At 47.8% G+C, this 15,008-nt stretch overlaps 2 protein-coding genes across 3 annotated transcripts; both read left to right on the forward strand.

Moving 5' to 3' along the window:
* The first annotated feature begins 2,532 nt into the window (after positions 1-2,532).
* LOC117850470 (serine carboxypeptidase-like 11) lies at positions 2,533-7,985 on the forward strand. Of its 2 annotated transcripts, XM_034732292.2 has the most exons (13): positions 2,536-2,764; positions 2,893-3,038; positions 3,575-3,774; positions 3,873-3,975; positions 4,263-4,300; positions 4,550-4,651; positions 4,740-4,823; positions 4,976-5,128; positions 6,390-6,461; positions 6,551-6,672; positions 7,225-7,338; positions 7,452-7,497; positions 7,613-7,985. In XM_034732292.2, exons 1-13 carry the CDS (start codon positions 2,631-2,633, stop codon positions 7,694-7,696), a joined length of 1,398 nt encoding a protein of 465 aa, XP_034588183.1. In that variant the 5' UTR covers positions 2,536-2,630; the 3' UTR covers positions 7,697-7,985. The 2 variants fall into 2 exon arrangements, with proteins under 2 accessions (XP_034588184.1, XP_034588183.1); XM_034732293.2 differs by lacking the exon at positions 4,740-4,823 and having other exon boundaries at positions 2,533-2,764.
* Positions 7,986-10,674: 2,689 nt separating this feature from the next.
* LOC117850217 (uncharacterized) lies at positions 10,675-12,643 on the forward strand. Its single transcript, XM_034732025.2, has 3 exons — positions 10,675-10,873; positions 11,884-11,935; positions 12,066-12,643. Exons 1-3 carry the CDS (start codon positions 10,759-10,761, stop codon positions 12,223-12,225), a joined length of 327 nt encoding a protein of 108 aa, XP_034587916.1. The 5' UTR covers positions 10,675-10,758; the 3' UTR covers positions 12,226-12,643.
* The last annotated feature ends 2,365 nt before the right edge of the window (positions 12,644-15,008 follow it).

Raw genomic sequence — 15,008 nt, forward strand, 5'->3', positions numbered from 1 at the left:
CACCATAAATGCACCGTAGAGTTGGCAGAGCGCAAGGCGACCGCGCCCCTCACGCAACCCGGCGCAAGTACCCGTGCACGACCGTCCTGTGCAAGCTACAGTACCGGCGGCCGGCTCCTGTTCGTCGCAGGGTACTCATGACCTGCGGCGACCGAAGCAAAGGAGGGAGCGGCCCCGTCCTCGGGTCCCGCACGCCCTCGGGCCCCGCGCAAACGGCAGTACAGGTGTGAAGCTCCCCCTCTCTACAAGCCATCGCCGGAGCAGCGATATCCACCGTCCTCCCAAACGGATGGCAGGGTGACGACGAAACCGCCTCATCATGATCTAACCTGGTACCTACGAACATCGAAGTAGCTACCTGCGGAGAGCTGCAACACTTGGCATCCGGCGACCTCCCCTTCCGGCATGCACGACGGCACGCGTTTAGGGTCGGCAGGACGTCGGGCGCCTAGGACCTCTCCCCTCCTTTCTGCCAGATTTTTTACCATCTTACTCTTTACTCTTTACAGACCATTTTTTACCCGATCCCAATTGTAACTCCGGCCGGCCCCTTGCGGTATAAAAGGAGGAGCCTAGAGCCGGAGGACGGGGGGCCCGGATCGAAAAGAAGACACCAGCTCCTCCCCCCGTACACCATAGGACATCAACACTCTTCCTAAGAACATAAAACCGAAGAGACCTGGGACCAGTCCCTCTCTCGCCCATCTGTAACCCCCTACTACAGAACCCCCTGCGTGGGCAACACGAGCATCCTCTATACTGGACGTAGGGCTTCCCTTGCCCGAACCAGTCTAAATCCGTGTCTCCCGCGCAACCATCTGAGGCTCACGCGCATAAAAGAAATTTACTAGTCTAAAGTCTAGATCGGCTGATCTTGACAACGACAGTAGCAGAACAAGTTGAGATACCCATGGCAAGAGAAGCACCGCCACAACCACGAAGGTCGGCAAGGCTCCGCGAAATGCGGGAAATCAAGATGGGATTTGCCCCTCTCTGATTGAGAGTGATATCTCTGGGCCCCTCGAGTAATCGGATCCGAAAATGCATGGCCATGCTACGTACGGTTAAGAGTTAACCTACAAAGGGATTCCGAATCACAGGATCGAGAAAGAGCGGTCGGCTTGAAGCTAGACCAAATATCGTGAGGCAAAGGAAATAGCATGTATATTATGTTGTGATGGTTCGTCTGATATGATCTTCGTGTGCGTATAGGAGTTGGCACGTCTTGCTAGAGGCCGCTACCGACTATTGGGCCGAGTAGGAGTACTCGGGCCATGTCTATACGTATCCGAACCCATAGGGTCACACACTTAAGGGGCTGGAAGCCCAATTCGGATCTGATCCGAGTTGGATTAGGTTTAGAAGTACTAATGGGCCTCGGACCCAGAGGTCCGTCAGGAACCTCTATAAATAGAGGGGTGGGGGCGCTCTAGGGTTTACACCTTTTTGGCAAAACACATCTGCCGCGCCTCCCACGCCCTCGCCTGTTGCAACTCGCGGATCTAGCAGTTCGACTTGCGACGCTTCCTCCCTGCACGTGTGGATACCTTGGAGGTGTTGCGCCTGCAGCACTTGGACGAGCCGCCGACGAGCCACGACGAGCCGACGACGAGCCGCGGCACGAGGGCGATCTTGCTGCACGTGGACGAGCTGCTGAGGAGCTGCTGGACGTTGACGTGATCGACTACGTACGACTACGTTGATCGACTACGTACGACTACGTTGATCGTCTTCACTGCATCGATGCAAATCTACATCTTCCGCACCAGTAGTGCGTCGAGTGGTAATCCCGTGATCCTTATACGGCAGTTCTTCCTGATTTTACGCGGTAGAAATTTTGATTTGCGCTAGTGTAGCCTACCTCGTATCCCTACACATCCCCCTCCCCCTCCATCGCCTGATCCCCCTCCCTCCCTCCCTCCCTCCCTCCCTCCCTCCCCACTCCTGGCAAACGAGGGGCCGGGCCGGTGAGCGACTACAGGGGCGACGAGCAGCAGGAGGGAGGCGAAAGAGCGACGCTGGCATGATTTATTTATATGGTATCTATGATTCAGGGTGTTTGGTTCCACGGACTAAAGTTTAGTCCCTGTCACATCGAATGTTTAGATACTAATTAGGTAGGAGTATTATAATTATAGAACCATTGCATAAATGAAGGCTAATTCGCGAGACGAATCTATTAAACGTAATTAATCCATGATTAGCACATATTTACTGTAGTATCACATGATCAAATCATGGACTAATTAGGTTTAATAGATTCGTCTCCTGAATTAGCGTTTATTTATGCAATTGGTTTTGTAATTAACCTATATTTAATATTTCTAATTAGTATCTAAATATTCAATGTGACAGGGACTAAACTTGTCCCTGGAAAAAACACCCCCTCATATAAGGCCAGTTTGGTAGGGCTAAAGCTTCGGCTTCTCCTGCAGCTTCAGCTGAAGCCATACCAAACGGTTTGGTCAAAAATAACTCCGTCCCTAGAAGCAAAGCAGTAGAGGAGCCGGAGCAGAAGAAACCGGAGCTAAAACCAGGTCCTTTTCATCCAGCTCCTTCTCATTTAGGAGCCCAACCCCTACCAGACTAGCCATTGCTTTAGCGTGGCCAAGGCATAATCATTACGCTAGATGCGGCGGCCTCTCATGGCCATTCTGCTCGTCTTCCTCCTCTGCCTCTTCAACATCGCGTCCGCCGCGGAGCGGAACCTTGTAGATAGCCTCCCGGGATACGAGGGTGCTCTCCCTTTCCGCCTGGAAACAGGGTCCGTGAGCGCATCAATAATCCTTCCCTCCTGCTCCGCTCTTCCATGGCCTATGCGGCTACTCTCAGGTATATCATCATTTCTTCTACTACAATCTATAACAGATGTGGCTTGTGTGAATTAACTAGGTACGTGAACGTGGACGAGAAGAATGGGGCGGAGCTGTTCTACTACTTCATCGAGTCGGAGGATGATCCCCGCCGTGACCCGCTCCTCCTCTGGCTCACCGGCGGCGACCACTGTACCGTCTTCAGTGGCCTCGCCTTTGAGATTGGTGAGCAATTTGATTTTGATACGAAAGAATCATGATCATATCGTCTGTAGTCTATCCTACTTCACATGCAAAGAGCTGACCTGCTTGACACTCCCTGTTTATTAATCATGCACATGTTTTTCTTCTATGGGGGCGTTTGGATCTTTAGTCCTGACTAAAATTTATGTCACATCAAATATTCGGAGTCTAATTAGAAGAATTAAACATGAGCTAATTATAAAACTAATTATACAAATGGAGGCTAATTCACGAGATGAATCTATTAAGCCTAATTAATCCATCATTAGCACATGTTTACTGTAGCATCACATTGTCAAATCATGGACTAATTAGACTTAATAGATTCGTCTCGTAAATTAGTCTCCGTCCGTGTAATTAGTTTTGTAGTTAGCCTATATTTAATACTCTTAATTAGTATCTAAACATTCGATGTGATAGGAATTTTAGGAGGTGCTAAAGAAACAAACACCCGTTCTTTTTTCTACATCACATGGGCTGTCGTCCACCGAATCTTGATTGATTTGCTTGAACTGCAGGCCCAGTCAAATTCATCAGGGAGCCCTACAATGGCAGCGAGCCTCGGCTGAAGTACAATCCCTACTCTTGGACAAAGGCTGCAAACATCATCTTTGTCGATTCACCCGTCGGCGCCGGATTCTCCTTCTCACAAGATACCAAGGGCTATGCTGTTGGGGATGTATCTTCGTCTCTGCAGCTCAAAATATTTCTCTACAAGGTGCGGAGAAACAATTGACATCTTCTGATTTTTCTTCTTCTGTTATTTTGGAGAAGTATTGGTTTAGTATTCGTGCCCCTGCTTCATGATAAGTGCAGTGGTTCGAAGGGCATCCGGATTTCCTTGCGAACCCTTTCTATGTTGGAGGGGATTCCTACGGGGGAAAGATTGTACCATATCTTGTGCAGAAGATTACGGAAGGTACCGTTGCCAGTCCATGCTGAATTGAATTGTTGAGATATCAATGTATCTACTGAGTTAGTTCTCTGGTTACACCACCAAAGAATATATCAATTTTGGATTGTCTGCCGCCAATATCTGAAGATTCCTATTTAAATGGAAAAAGGATTAGATCTGTTATTAGTACTATTTTCCTACTGAGCCCCAAGCAATCTATATTCAGATATAAGTTGAAAATGGGTGGTCATTTGTGTATTAAGAAGGTTGTGCAGTTTCTTGCATACTTATAACTACAGCTCTGTTTTCAGATATTGAAGCACAAGTCAGGCCTGCTCTTAACCTTAAGGTACCAATTCATACCAGAAAATTCGTCTCATTTTTTTTCATTTAAAAATTCATAGCAGAATCTCTCATTTACTATCGATACCACGAACATAGCTTTTAAAAGGGTACACAAATCAGCTAATGATATTAGTAGCTAAAGTTCTTATGGTGTATTTTTCTAGTTAGCTGTTTAAGCTTGAAATATTTTTTATATTGGTTGTTTGATAGTCTCAAGCTCTTTACACAATATTTGTTATAATGACTGAATCAGGGCTACCTAGTAGGAAACCCTGCTACAGGTGAGAGCATTGACACCGATTCCCGAGTGCCATATGCTCATGGATTTGGGATCATTTCAGACCAATTGTATGAGGTATTTAACTACGCTCAATTTTAACTACTAAATATTCCATCAAGTGAGGTATATATGTTATCGATGTGCGAGCATATAATTTTTTAAGGCCACACTGGAGCACTGTAAAGGAGAGAGCTATAGCAACCCGACAAATATGATTTGTGATCAATTGCTAAAGAGAGTCCACGAAGTAAGTTGACAAGCAATCTTAGGCCTTCTTCGCTCTTGTGGTCCTCGAGAGCTGTCACTTTTCCTTGTAACATGACAATTTTCTAATGCTTTCTCCAATGTTTATTTTGTTATTTTCGTTTTTGGTGTAATTCCTTATTTAACTGTGGGCAGCTTCTGGGTGAATGTTCAAAGCCACACATTTTGTATAAAAAATGCTTTTATGTTTCTCCTGGACAAAACGATGAATCTCCAAGGAGAATCATACTGAAGAAGGAGATCGAAGGATTAAAACGTCCACCACCTCGCCCTCCAATGGATTGCCAGGTAAGTATTTTAACCCTATTTTGGTTCCTCTTGCTCAAGAGAATTACCTTTTAAATATGCTTGTCTTCAAAATTCTGTGATGTTAAGGTTGATCCTTGGACTAGTATACATTCCAGTATGATATTCAAATTCTTTACAATAGTATACATTATGCTGCTGTTTGGGTTGACTATTTTGGGGCGTGATCCGATTACGGTGGGACCTGATACCCATACAAATATTTGTTTCAGTTGCTCAGTAAACGGTTTGCACGGTAAAAATTACCAGGCTTACACAAAGCTGATACCGCTCCCCCACCACGGTTTTTCAGTCGCCAGGCACTTCTTGACGCAAGCCCCGAGGTAGTACCGGCGGCCGCCGCCATCGTGGCCGATGGCGGGGAGCAGGCGCTCGCGCAGGTCCGCCGGGAAGGGGTGAGGTACGCGAAGTCTTCGACGCTAGCTGGCGTTTGGAGCGAACGAACGCCGTCCAGTACAGCTGGGCTGGTGGCAACGCAGACAAGGTGGGGGAGATGAGAGGTGATCAGGTGAGGCGACTCACCAACCACCGAGGCTTGTCCCAGCCTGCATAGTGGAAACGCTCGCTCGCTGCGTTCCCAGTAAGCCAGGCAACAACCCCTCTTTTGCACTATCCGAGCCTGGCTTAGGGGCTATGCAGGTATCCAATCATGCGCATGCTACATTACCGATCACTGCAGCGAACCAATCACAACCATTATTTACTTCCTTTGGCCATGTCCTTTTATAGACCTTTTATAGACTGCAGCTTTCTAAATGCGTCCAGCATCCGTCATGTCCATGGGCAGAGCAAGGATGATCTAGCAAGATGGCTATAGGTAAGGGGTTGAGATCCTCACCGACATGTGGGCCTGATGGTGCCTGAAGTCGACTGCAGAGAACATGAGAAAACATTATAGTGCTAATATGACACTAAGAAACTAAAAGTTAGTCAGAAGAAAATGGCCAGGCTAAATTGCACCAACAACCTCTGAGGAACAATGCTGATGTTGTAGTGCCAATAAACACACTAAGGAAAATTAATGGCTGCCATTTTTCGCTCCATAATTTCTTAGATAAAGACATCTAACATTACCAAGACTGAATACATCTGTCACACTATATTTTAAATACATAAAGTCAAAAACTCCAGTTTACCAGGACTGAATACATCTGTCACACTATATTTTGAATATAATCCTGGGATAAATAAATAGTGCTAACTAAAGTTCTGATTGAATCTTGTTTGCTTCTTTAACTCACAGAAGTACGTAAATTATCTGTCATACTTCTGGGCAAATAGCATGGCCACCCGAGATGCACTAGGTATCAAGAAGGTAAAGAAATTAGCTCCGTGCTTCTCAGACTTGTTTCACCTGTATATCGAATTTAAGCTAACCCTGTGTTCTGTGTGTATGATACACAGGGTACCAAGGATGAGTGGGTGAGGTGCCACGATGGCGACCTACCATATTCGAAGGATATTAAGAGCAGCATAAAGTACCATCGAAATGTTACATTAAAAGGTTATCGTGCATTAGTTTACAGGTAAATAAGGCTGTTATGTAGATGGAGGGAAGTTTTTTTTTACAAGAATTTATGTTAACAAGAAGCCAACACTGAGCAAAGTATAAACATCAAAGTTCATTTTCTTAAAAAAAAATAGAACTGTGCCAATAGATATTTCGCGAAACAACCGTCTCATACGCTAAATTTTAGGACTATGAGACGACTACTCTACTATTGTACAAGTTGTGGTTGCACGCAACTTATAATATTTCTTTTTTTTCTATGCACAAATTAAGGAAATGGAATTATTATGAGACAACTTAAAAATACAACACATTGTACATGTTGTTTGTTAAGTCGTCTCAAGATTACGTCTATTAGACAACATCAATGTGCTTGCCCTAAGATACCCCTAAGGTCGAGGCACTGGTACAGGTAACCCCATTTGTGGCAAATTGTGGTTGACGTCTTGGTGTAGGGCAGTTTCTCAGTCCTAACTTGTGTACCTTATTATATTTACTTTACGGTTGTATGACTTATGGTGTCGTTTTTTATGCAAAACCTAATCTGTCCGTTCTATTATTCAAACAGTGGGGACCATGATTCTGTCATACCGTTTCTTGGTACCCAGGCCTGGGTGAGATCACTCAACTTCCCTATTGTTGATGAGTGGAGGGCTTGGCATGTTTATGGCCAATCCGCAGGGTGAGGTTTTGTACAAAGAACTATTCAATTGCAATGTTGATTTGTAAAGTAAGATGGATGCCTTTTTAATATTTGACCACATAGACTTGATGCATATATATTTATGTGCGCAGGTTCAGTATAGTCTATTCGAACAACTTGACCTTTGCTACTGTAAAGGTAGTAATACTACCTTTTAGCTTTTTATATTTCTGATTACCTGACATAGATAACAATGCATTATTGTTGTATATATAGCTGAAGATCACAAGTAACCAAATCACTTTAATTGCAGGGTGGAGGACACACTGCACCAGAGTACCAGCCGGAGAGATGCCTCGCCATGTTCAAGCGGTGGATTTCCAACAAGCCACTTTGACCAACAGTTATTCTAGACAAATTTATATGCTGGGCAGCAACGTATGTGCTTGTTTCTGAATTTTCATTGCACAAAATTTCACATATATGGAGTGATAAGGTTGTCCGTACCAGTTCGTCAGCAGGGCTTCCATGAGACACTCTCTCATGAGCATAGCAGTCTTTTCCAAACAATTGTTCAAATGACTCTTTTCCATTCTTATATATTAAATTATTTAAGATGAGCAAATGTAATCTTAGAAGCAAACAGTTATTCAAGAATAACTTTCCAGCCACGTATGAACAAGCTATATTGAATGGTCTTTTTTTTTTATGGAATGGGAGGGGCATATCTATTGAAAGGAGTTAAGTTATAAGGCAAAAAAAAGGGAAAGTCGCAACATCGTCTCAATCCATTGTGAGCGGACAACAGTAAACGCATTGTCTTCCGTAGGCGTCTCGACATTTTCTTTTACCGTGTACATTCAGATATGTGAGCTTTTAGCTTTCTAACATGATTTTGGAAGAAATTGTGCACGCTACAATTAGCCCCTGTAGTAATATTTCTGGGTTGGATTGGAGGGTGTATGTTTCCCTGCTAACGTGTTTATTAAACGCGCGCTGGGGGGTTTTAGGTGGAGTACTGGAGTGTGCCTTTGAGTAGACGTATAACCCCCGTTTTCCTTTTTCCAAAATAGATCCTTTCCTATCTTTTTTTACTCTCCCTCTAGATTTAGGGGGTGAGAACAGATTTAGGGGATGTTTGGTTCCACCATGAACTAAAGTTTGGACAAAAGGTCCAATGAATGAATGAATCATGTGGGGATCTTCCCCCGTTGACTAAAAAAAAAGTTTGGACTAAAATTTGCACTTTTGTCCCTACACACCCAAACAGGTGGACTAAAGTTTGGACTATAGTCTTTAGTCCTCTAGTCCACAAAACTAGACTAGAGTGGACTAAAGGGTGTTGGGGACACCCTTGCCGAGATTTACCGCCCTCCCTCCCACCCGACCACCCTCCCGCCCGCCGCTCGGCCCCTGCTGCTGCCGCCCGACCCCCGCCCCCGACCCCTGACGGTGCTGGCGAGCCGGAGGACCTCCGCCGCAGCATCTCCAACTGGCCCGCTCCCGCCGCCGCAGATCCAGGCAGCTCTCCTGCACGAGGGTGTCCTTGGCGCGCTCCTGCACGGACGAGGCGAGCTCCGCCTCGGAGGCGGCGGCAGCGGCGGGAAGGGCCTCGGCGCGGCGGATCTGGTGCGGGCCAAGGCGGCGGACGCGGAGGACGGTGATGATGGTGGTGGTGAGGGACGCGGGGTTGGTAGGGTTCGGGTTGGGCCTGGAGACGAAGGAGAAGGAGATGGAGGAAGGACTGCACATCTTCGATGTCTGCATCATGACGGTGGTGGTGGGGCGCAGGGTTGGAGGAAGGAGATGGAGAAAGCACATCTTCGACGACTGCATCTTGGAGCCCCACACGGTTGGGACTCCGACAAGGCCGCCATGGAGCGGCCAAAAAAATTAGCGCTAGGACCAGGAGGAGTAGGCGCAGGGGTACCAGGGAGTTGGAAGAATGGTAAAAAGGACCTTTGTTCAACAGCATTTAAGAATTTTAGTCAACTTTAATTTAAGAATTTTAATCAACTTTAATTCATGGATCTAAATAGGGGTGGGATTAAAGTTCAGTGCATGGACTAAAGAAACCAAAGGACCTTAGCTTGAGACCGGTGGTCGTGCAGCTGCATTGGCCACGTTGCTCTCCTCTCTCACGGAGAGAGAGGGTAGTGTACCCTATCTATAAACTAAAAGTTCGGCATGCCTCAGTGCGTGCACTGCAGGTGTTCATGGCATCACTGTTTCAGAGCAATGAACGCTCGCCCTGCAACTGCGAGGTTACAGTCATGAGTGGGAGCGATTGTTTTTTTTTCAAAAGAAAAACGAAACGGAATAATTCACCACAAACAACAAGTCCCGTGCCACTGGATTGTCACTGTAGAACCATTCCTGATCCGTTCCGTCCGCATCCAACAGTGCCTCGTAGTATGCTCTATCATTTGGTGACACGTTAACCTCTCAAGTCTCAAGTTTTTCGATACATATGTACACAAACCGAAACGTACGTCGCTACGTGACATTGTGACCCAAGTATTCGCCTTGCAGTGGGCACGTATGATTTCATTTCACATGGGAGAGCACAGGCGCTCAGCTCATTGGTCATCAGCCTTGCGAAAGAACAACGGGTTCAAAGGATCATGGACCTACCAAAAGTACCAAGCACCTTTGGTAGAGGCTAGGGCAAAGCACGGGAGGGAGGATGGTCCATTGCTGGACACTGTGGGCAATTGAAAGCCCTATTTGATTTGTTTGTATTTGGGGTTCAATAATCAACGGGATATGGAGGTCAGGAGGTGGATGGGGCCCATCTCATTTCAGACTTGGACAGGACAGGTGTTGGGGCCCAAACCCTAGTCTTTTATCTTGTCCACTAGTTATCTTACTTTTTTCCCCCTCAAGAAAAGTTACACTTGTCTTTGAAAAGAAAATCTTATACTTTTTCGCGAAGAAACAAAGAAAATCTCATATTGATTCGCTATAACCTGGTTTTCGTTTGGTTAGCATATTACTTACTTATGCTCCTTGAATTAATTGCCCGATTGTTCAGAATATTCAGCTATTAGTTTAAATGAAGTGAAAAAAGAGAAATAAACCTTGAATAAGGTTCATGTGGAACGATGGAATTTATATAATAAAATATTCCGAGTGAAATATTAGTTGATCTCGAAGTAAAAAAAAGGTTTCACTCGTAGCTAAGCTCCAGTTTCGAAACCTGTTTACAGTTTCTGTCATTCTGTGCGTATCAATGGGCCAATTTAAGGACCCTCTCTCATTTCCATCTTTACAAAGGCCCCTGACGTGGTGTAGAAATGGAATGGCCCAAAACTAGCTTGGGCCTCCAGTCCGTATATATATATAACCGATGGGTTCCGGTCGCTTCCAGCTCGCCACACACCTCTGCCCTCTCCCACGCCAACACCGCCCCACCAGGCAGCGAGGCAGGCACACAGCGAGCGCGCGAACGAGGGAGACATGGCCCACTCGCCGTCGGGATCGCGCGCGGCGGCGCCGTCGACCGGGGACGAGGCCTTCACCGACGCGGGGGCGGAGGACGTCGGCGACTCGAAGCTCTCCGCGCTCCTCTTCGGTGCGATCACGTCCTCCCTAAAAACCCAAGGCTCTCGTCCTTTTGCTCGCTCCTCCGGTTTGCTCGGCGCGATCCCCATCCCCGCTTCTGCTTAGTTCATCGCGATGCTGGGTTCGTTTGCTGCTCGGCTCGGCGCGATTTTGGGACCCAGATTGGTGGTTGCTGATGCGGATTTTTCAAGTTCGTGCTTCCTTTGAGGAATGTTGGCTGCTGGGGTGCGGGGATTGAATCCCCCGTGGCGTCGCGTTGCTTGATTTTGCACGAGCCTGTCGTCTGCGTAGAAGCGCGAGCAATTTGGTACCCATCCACTCGATTCTTCTCGAGTTCGTTCGTTTCCCCATCGCATTCCTATTTGATGCGTTGTTTGGGGTTATGCCCTCTTCAATTTACTCGGCAAGTCCCATAAAAAATTACTCGGTAATATCTTAATTTCCGTCTCCAGATTTACTAAAAGCCAAGCGAAATTTTCTGTGGAGGTCACCTCCGCCGTTCTGTAGATCACTTGTTAGATCCCAAATACTCGCACACTATGATTCGCATGTGCACACACGGCCACGGGTAGCCTGTACTGATTATTTGCGAGCAAGCCAGCAGTGGAAACTTGCATCTGAATTGTTTGTTCGATTTGGTGCTGCTCGACTAGTCGAGTGGACGCGATTTGGACCGGTAATTTTTTAAATTTTGGGTGCCGTTTTGTGCGGGATAACTCTATTTTGGGGTCGGAATCAAGCCCCGGGCGCGTGGCTTTGGCCTGTGGATTTGGACAAGGCCATTGGTTGCGTAGAATCGTGCCCCATTTTACAGAAATCCAAGCGAAATTCGATCTAGAAATCGCCTCTGTTGGGTTGATAGGTTGCTAAATTCTATGCACCCGCACTACTGAGTTACTACTGATGGTTCGCCCGTGCACACCTGATTTTGCTTGCAAACCAAGAAGAATTGCTGGCACCTGTGCATTATTATTTGTGCTGCCAACTAACGCGTGCTTGAACTGTTTTTGCGTTGCGCAGACGTGTCGCAGCAGGTGCAGAGCGGTCTCCAGAACATGCTCAAGATGAGCAGGTGAGCATCGGTCACACCTGTGCAATTGCACCGTGATTCCGGGTTTCCCGATTAATCCTTGCAAAAACCAATGTGCTCGATCGGCCTGGTTCTGACGCTGTTGTTTCTGTACCCCTGTGACCGACGGCAGCGAGATCGAGCGTTGCGACGGCGAGATCGAGGCGGAGGTGGAGCGCGTCAGGGACGCCGTGGCGGAGAAGGGCCGGGCGCTGGACGACGACCGGGAGAGGGTCCAGAAGGCCGTCCTCGCCGCGCTCGACATCCTCAGCGGCGGCCGCGGCTGCGTCTGAACGGATGCGCGCGACAGACCAGACACAGTTCGTGCAAGATTCCACCTCCATCTGAGAATGTCGTCGCCAGTGTGCTGTTACTGTTATCCCTCGTAGTAGTCACAGACTGATGGTGGTGGTGGTGGTGGTGGTAGTTTTGGCTCCGTGCAGGTTAGGTTCTTGCTTGGTGGAATGGAAGGACTCCGTAGTTTCATGCTTGCCCCTTGCACTGCTGTAACAGAGGAGTTTTTTTTTTAGATCAGGAACAGAGGAGTTCGGAACGTGAGATGTGCATGGTATGATCGACGGAGATAGTATGTTCCCCTGGATAGTGATAGATGCTGTAAACGGGTAGTATTGTACGTAGTAAGGATCTTTTGGACCTGGGACTAGTGATTCTGCGGGCCTGCCGCCGTCCTGCAAACAAAACTTTGCGACACGTGCTGTGACAAGCAACGAGCTAGACCGCGCCGTGCCGACGCGGAGCCAAGGTTGACATACATGGGTCGCCAGCGCCGGAAGGCCGGGTTGTCCCAGCATAGTACATGGGCCATGGCACGTCCAAATAATGCTGGCCCAAATACGAAAATAAAGATGATGGGGGTAGAGTACAATGAGAAACTGTTGCCTAAATCCGAATCCTCCACAGGAAAACCTTGCACAAACTATAAATTTTGTTGGACCCGGCGTCCTCCGCAGCCACCGAAAAGTCAAAACCGAGACGGAACCTTCCGCTTGTCCTTTTTCCCCAAAGCCAACGCGGCGAAGCAAACGAAAGCGAAGCGTCCCTTTATCCAAAAAGAAAAAAAAACGAAGCGTCCGAGTCCGAGTACCCCACATGTGCCTTGTCGCGCGGCACCCGGCGTCCCGCTCCCGCATCGGCCGGCGCCCCACGAAGCCAGAAGCAGCCTCCTCCTCCTAGGCGTTGTTCTCAGTTTGGGAGTGGCAAAGTTTGCATTTTGCTATAAATGCACAACTGTAGTATTTCGTTTGTATTGGTGAATTATTGTTCAAACATTGACTAATTAGGCTCAAAAGATTCGTCTCGCAAAGTACAATAAAATTGTGCAATTAGTTTTTGATTTCGTCTAGTTTAGTACTCTATACATGTACCGCAAGTCTGATGTGATAGAGAATCTTCTTTTTCATAGTACCAAAGTTAGAAGAAAAAAAAAACAAGCCCCTACTCGGAATCCACCGGCACCGCCTGCCCTATATAAAGCAGGCTGCCACCACAAACCTGAGAACTCGCCGTCGACTCAGATCAGATCATCGGAGCCTCCCGATTAGCTAGCACGACAGCATCAGAGCAGCACAAGATCGATCGAGCGCCCTGATTAACCAACTAGCGTTGCCGACCCTCCTCGGATCATCAGCGTTGCTTGCTGTTGCTGGCCGGCCTGATGGCAACCGTGGAGGCGGCGCACGGCGCGGAAGCCGCGGCGGCGGCGAAGTCGGCGCAGCGGCGGGTGCTGGTGGACGGGAGAGCGGTGGACCATGTGGTGGCGTACGTGCTCATGGCCGCCGCGCTCGCCGTCACCTACCTCGTCCACTGAAGGAACAACGTCCCGGCGGCGGTGAATTCGCCGTGGCTCGATCGAAAGGTCGTCGTCTGTACAGTTCTTCGCTACTGCCTGATGGTACTATAGATGTTTAACTGATTATTATTGTATTATAAGATAGTGCGTGAGGTTTTGGGTCGCGTTTGCCAAATTCTCTTCTGTAAGACTGTAACACAAGCTAAGATACATTTATGTGCGCGCGAGGAAAAGAGCTATTTTAGTCTGACATGTGTCGTGTGCGCGCGTTCTGGAAGGGCCTCGTATTCCTTTTCTACTATTTGGTCTCACTTCGTAAATTTTTTTTTTGTCTCTACCTCTAAGCCACATTTGGCACCTGCAAGCTCCACCGGCCGCCGCTAGCGTGTTTTTTTTTTTCTTTGATAAGGAGCCGCTAGTGTTTGATGTGCTGACAGACAGGCATGCAGTATGCCCAACTTTCTTCCTCTAGCCGCCAAGAATTGATGATGTCTCACCAAAATCCTTTGACAATCACCCGCGCCACAAAATTGTGGTAACCTTTGCGATGATCAAGGCCACACGTTCTCCAAAAAAAAAAAAAAGGGAACCAGCCTCACTCGGAGCTTGCGAATGGAACGTCTGTGGAAGCGCACCCACCACCCAGGCCAAGGCCAGGTTCCAAGTCGGACCAGAACACACGTCGCCAGACGCCAGCCGAGCCTGCTGACAACCGGGGGCCCACGAACTTGCTCTCGACCGCCACGCACGCGGTCCAAGTCCAACGCGACGGCCTGAAAGAACTTCAGGGACCAGACAGAAACTGAACTGGAGCTTCTCCGGTTCTACGCGGAAAACGCCCTACGCCAAAGGAAATTCCACCTGTCGGTGACCGGCGTCTGCACCTGACCCAACGTTCAAACCTGCAGAGGAGGAAGAAGGTTCTTTTCTCTGCCCCGGATTGAACATTCTACCGGCCTGCCGGGAGCCAACACGGGAACGAGACGAGAGACGGAGAGAAGGCAAGAACGCAACGGTCAGCAGTCAGCTCCGTTGCTGTCGGAGAAACACGTGCTTCCCTAGTTCCCTTCTCTACACGTCCTCACCTCGAAATCAAGACTGCAGCGACATTGCGGTGCTGGATTTCTTAGAAAAGGGATAGAACCAAAAAAAAAAACCTATTTGGCAATTTCACAAGCGACTCGAAAGCATTTAACAGCTTTCTAAAAAAAAGCATTTAAGAGAAACCTGCAGGACGTTTAAGAACTTTATGGAGGATTCTGTCAG

The sequence above is a fragment of the Setaria viridis genome, chromosome 3, assembly GCF_005286985.2.
Source record: "Setaria viridis chromosome 3, Setaria_viridis_v4.0, whole genome shotgun sequence".
In the NCBI taxonomy this organism is placed as follows: Eukaryota; Viridiplantae; Streptophyta; class Magnoliopsida; order Poales; family Poaceae; genus Setaria; species Setaria viridis.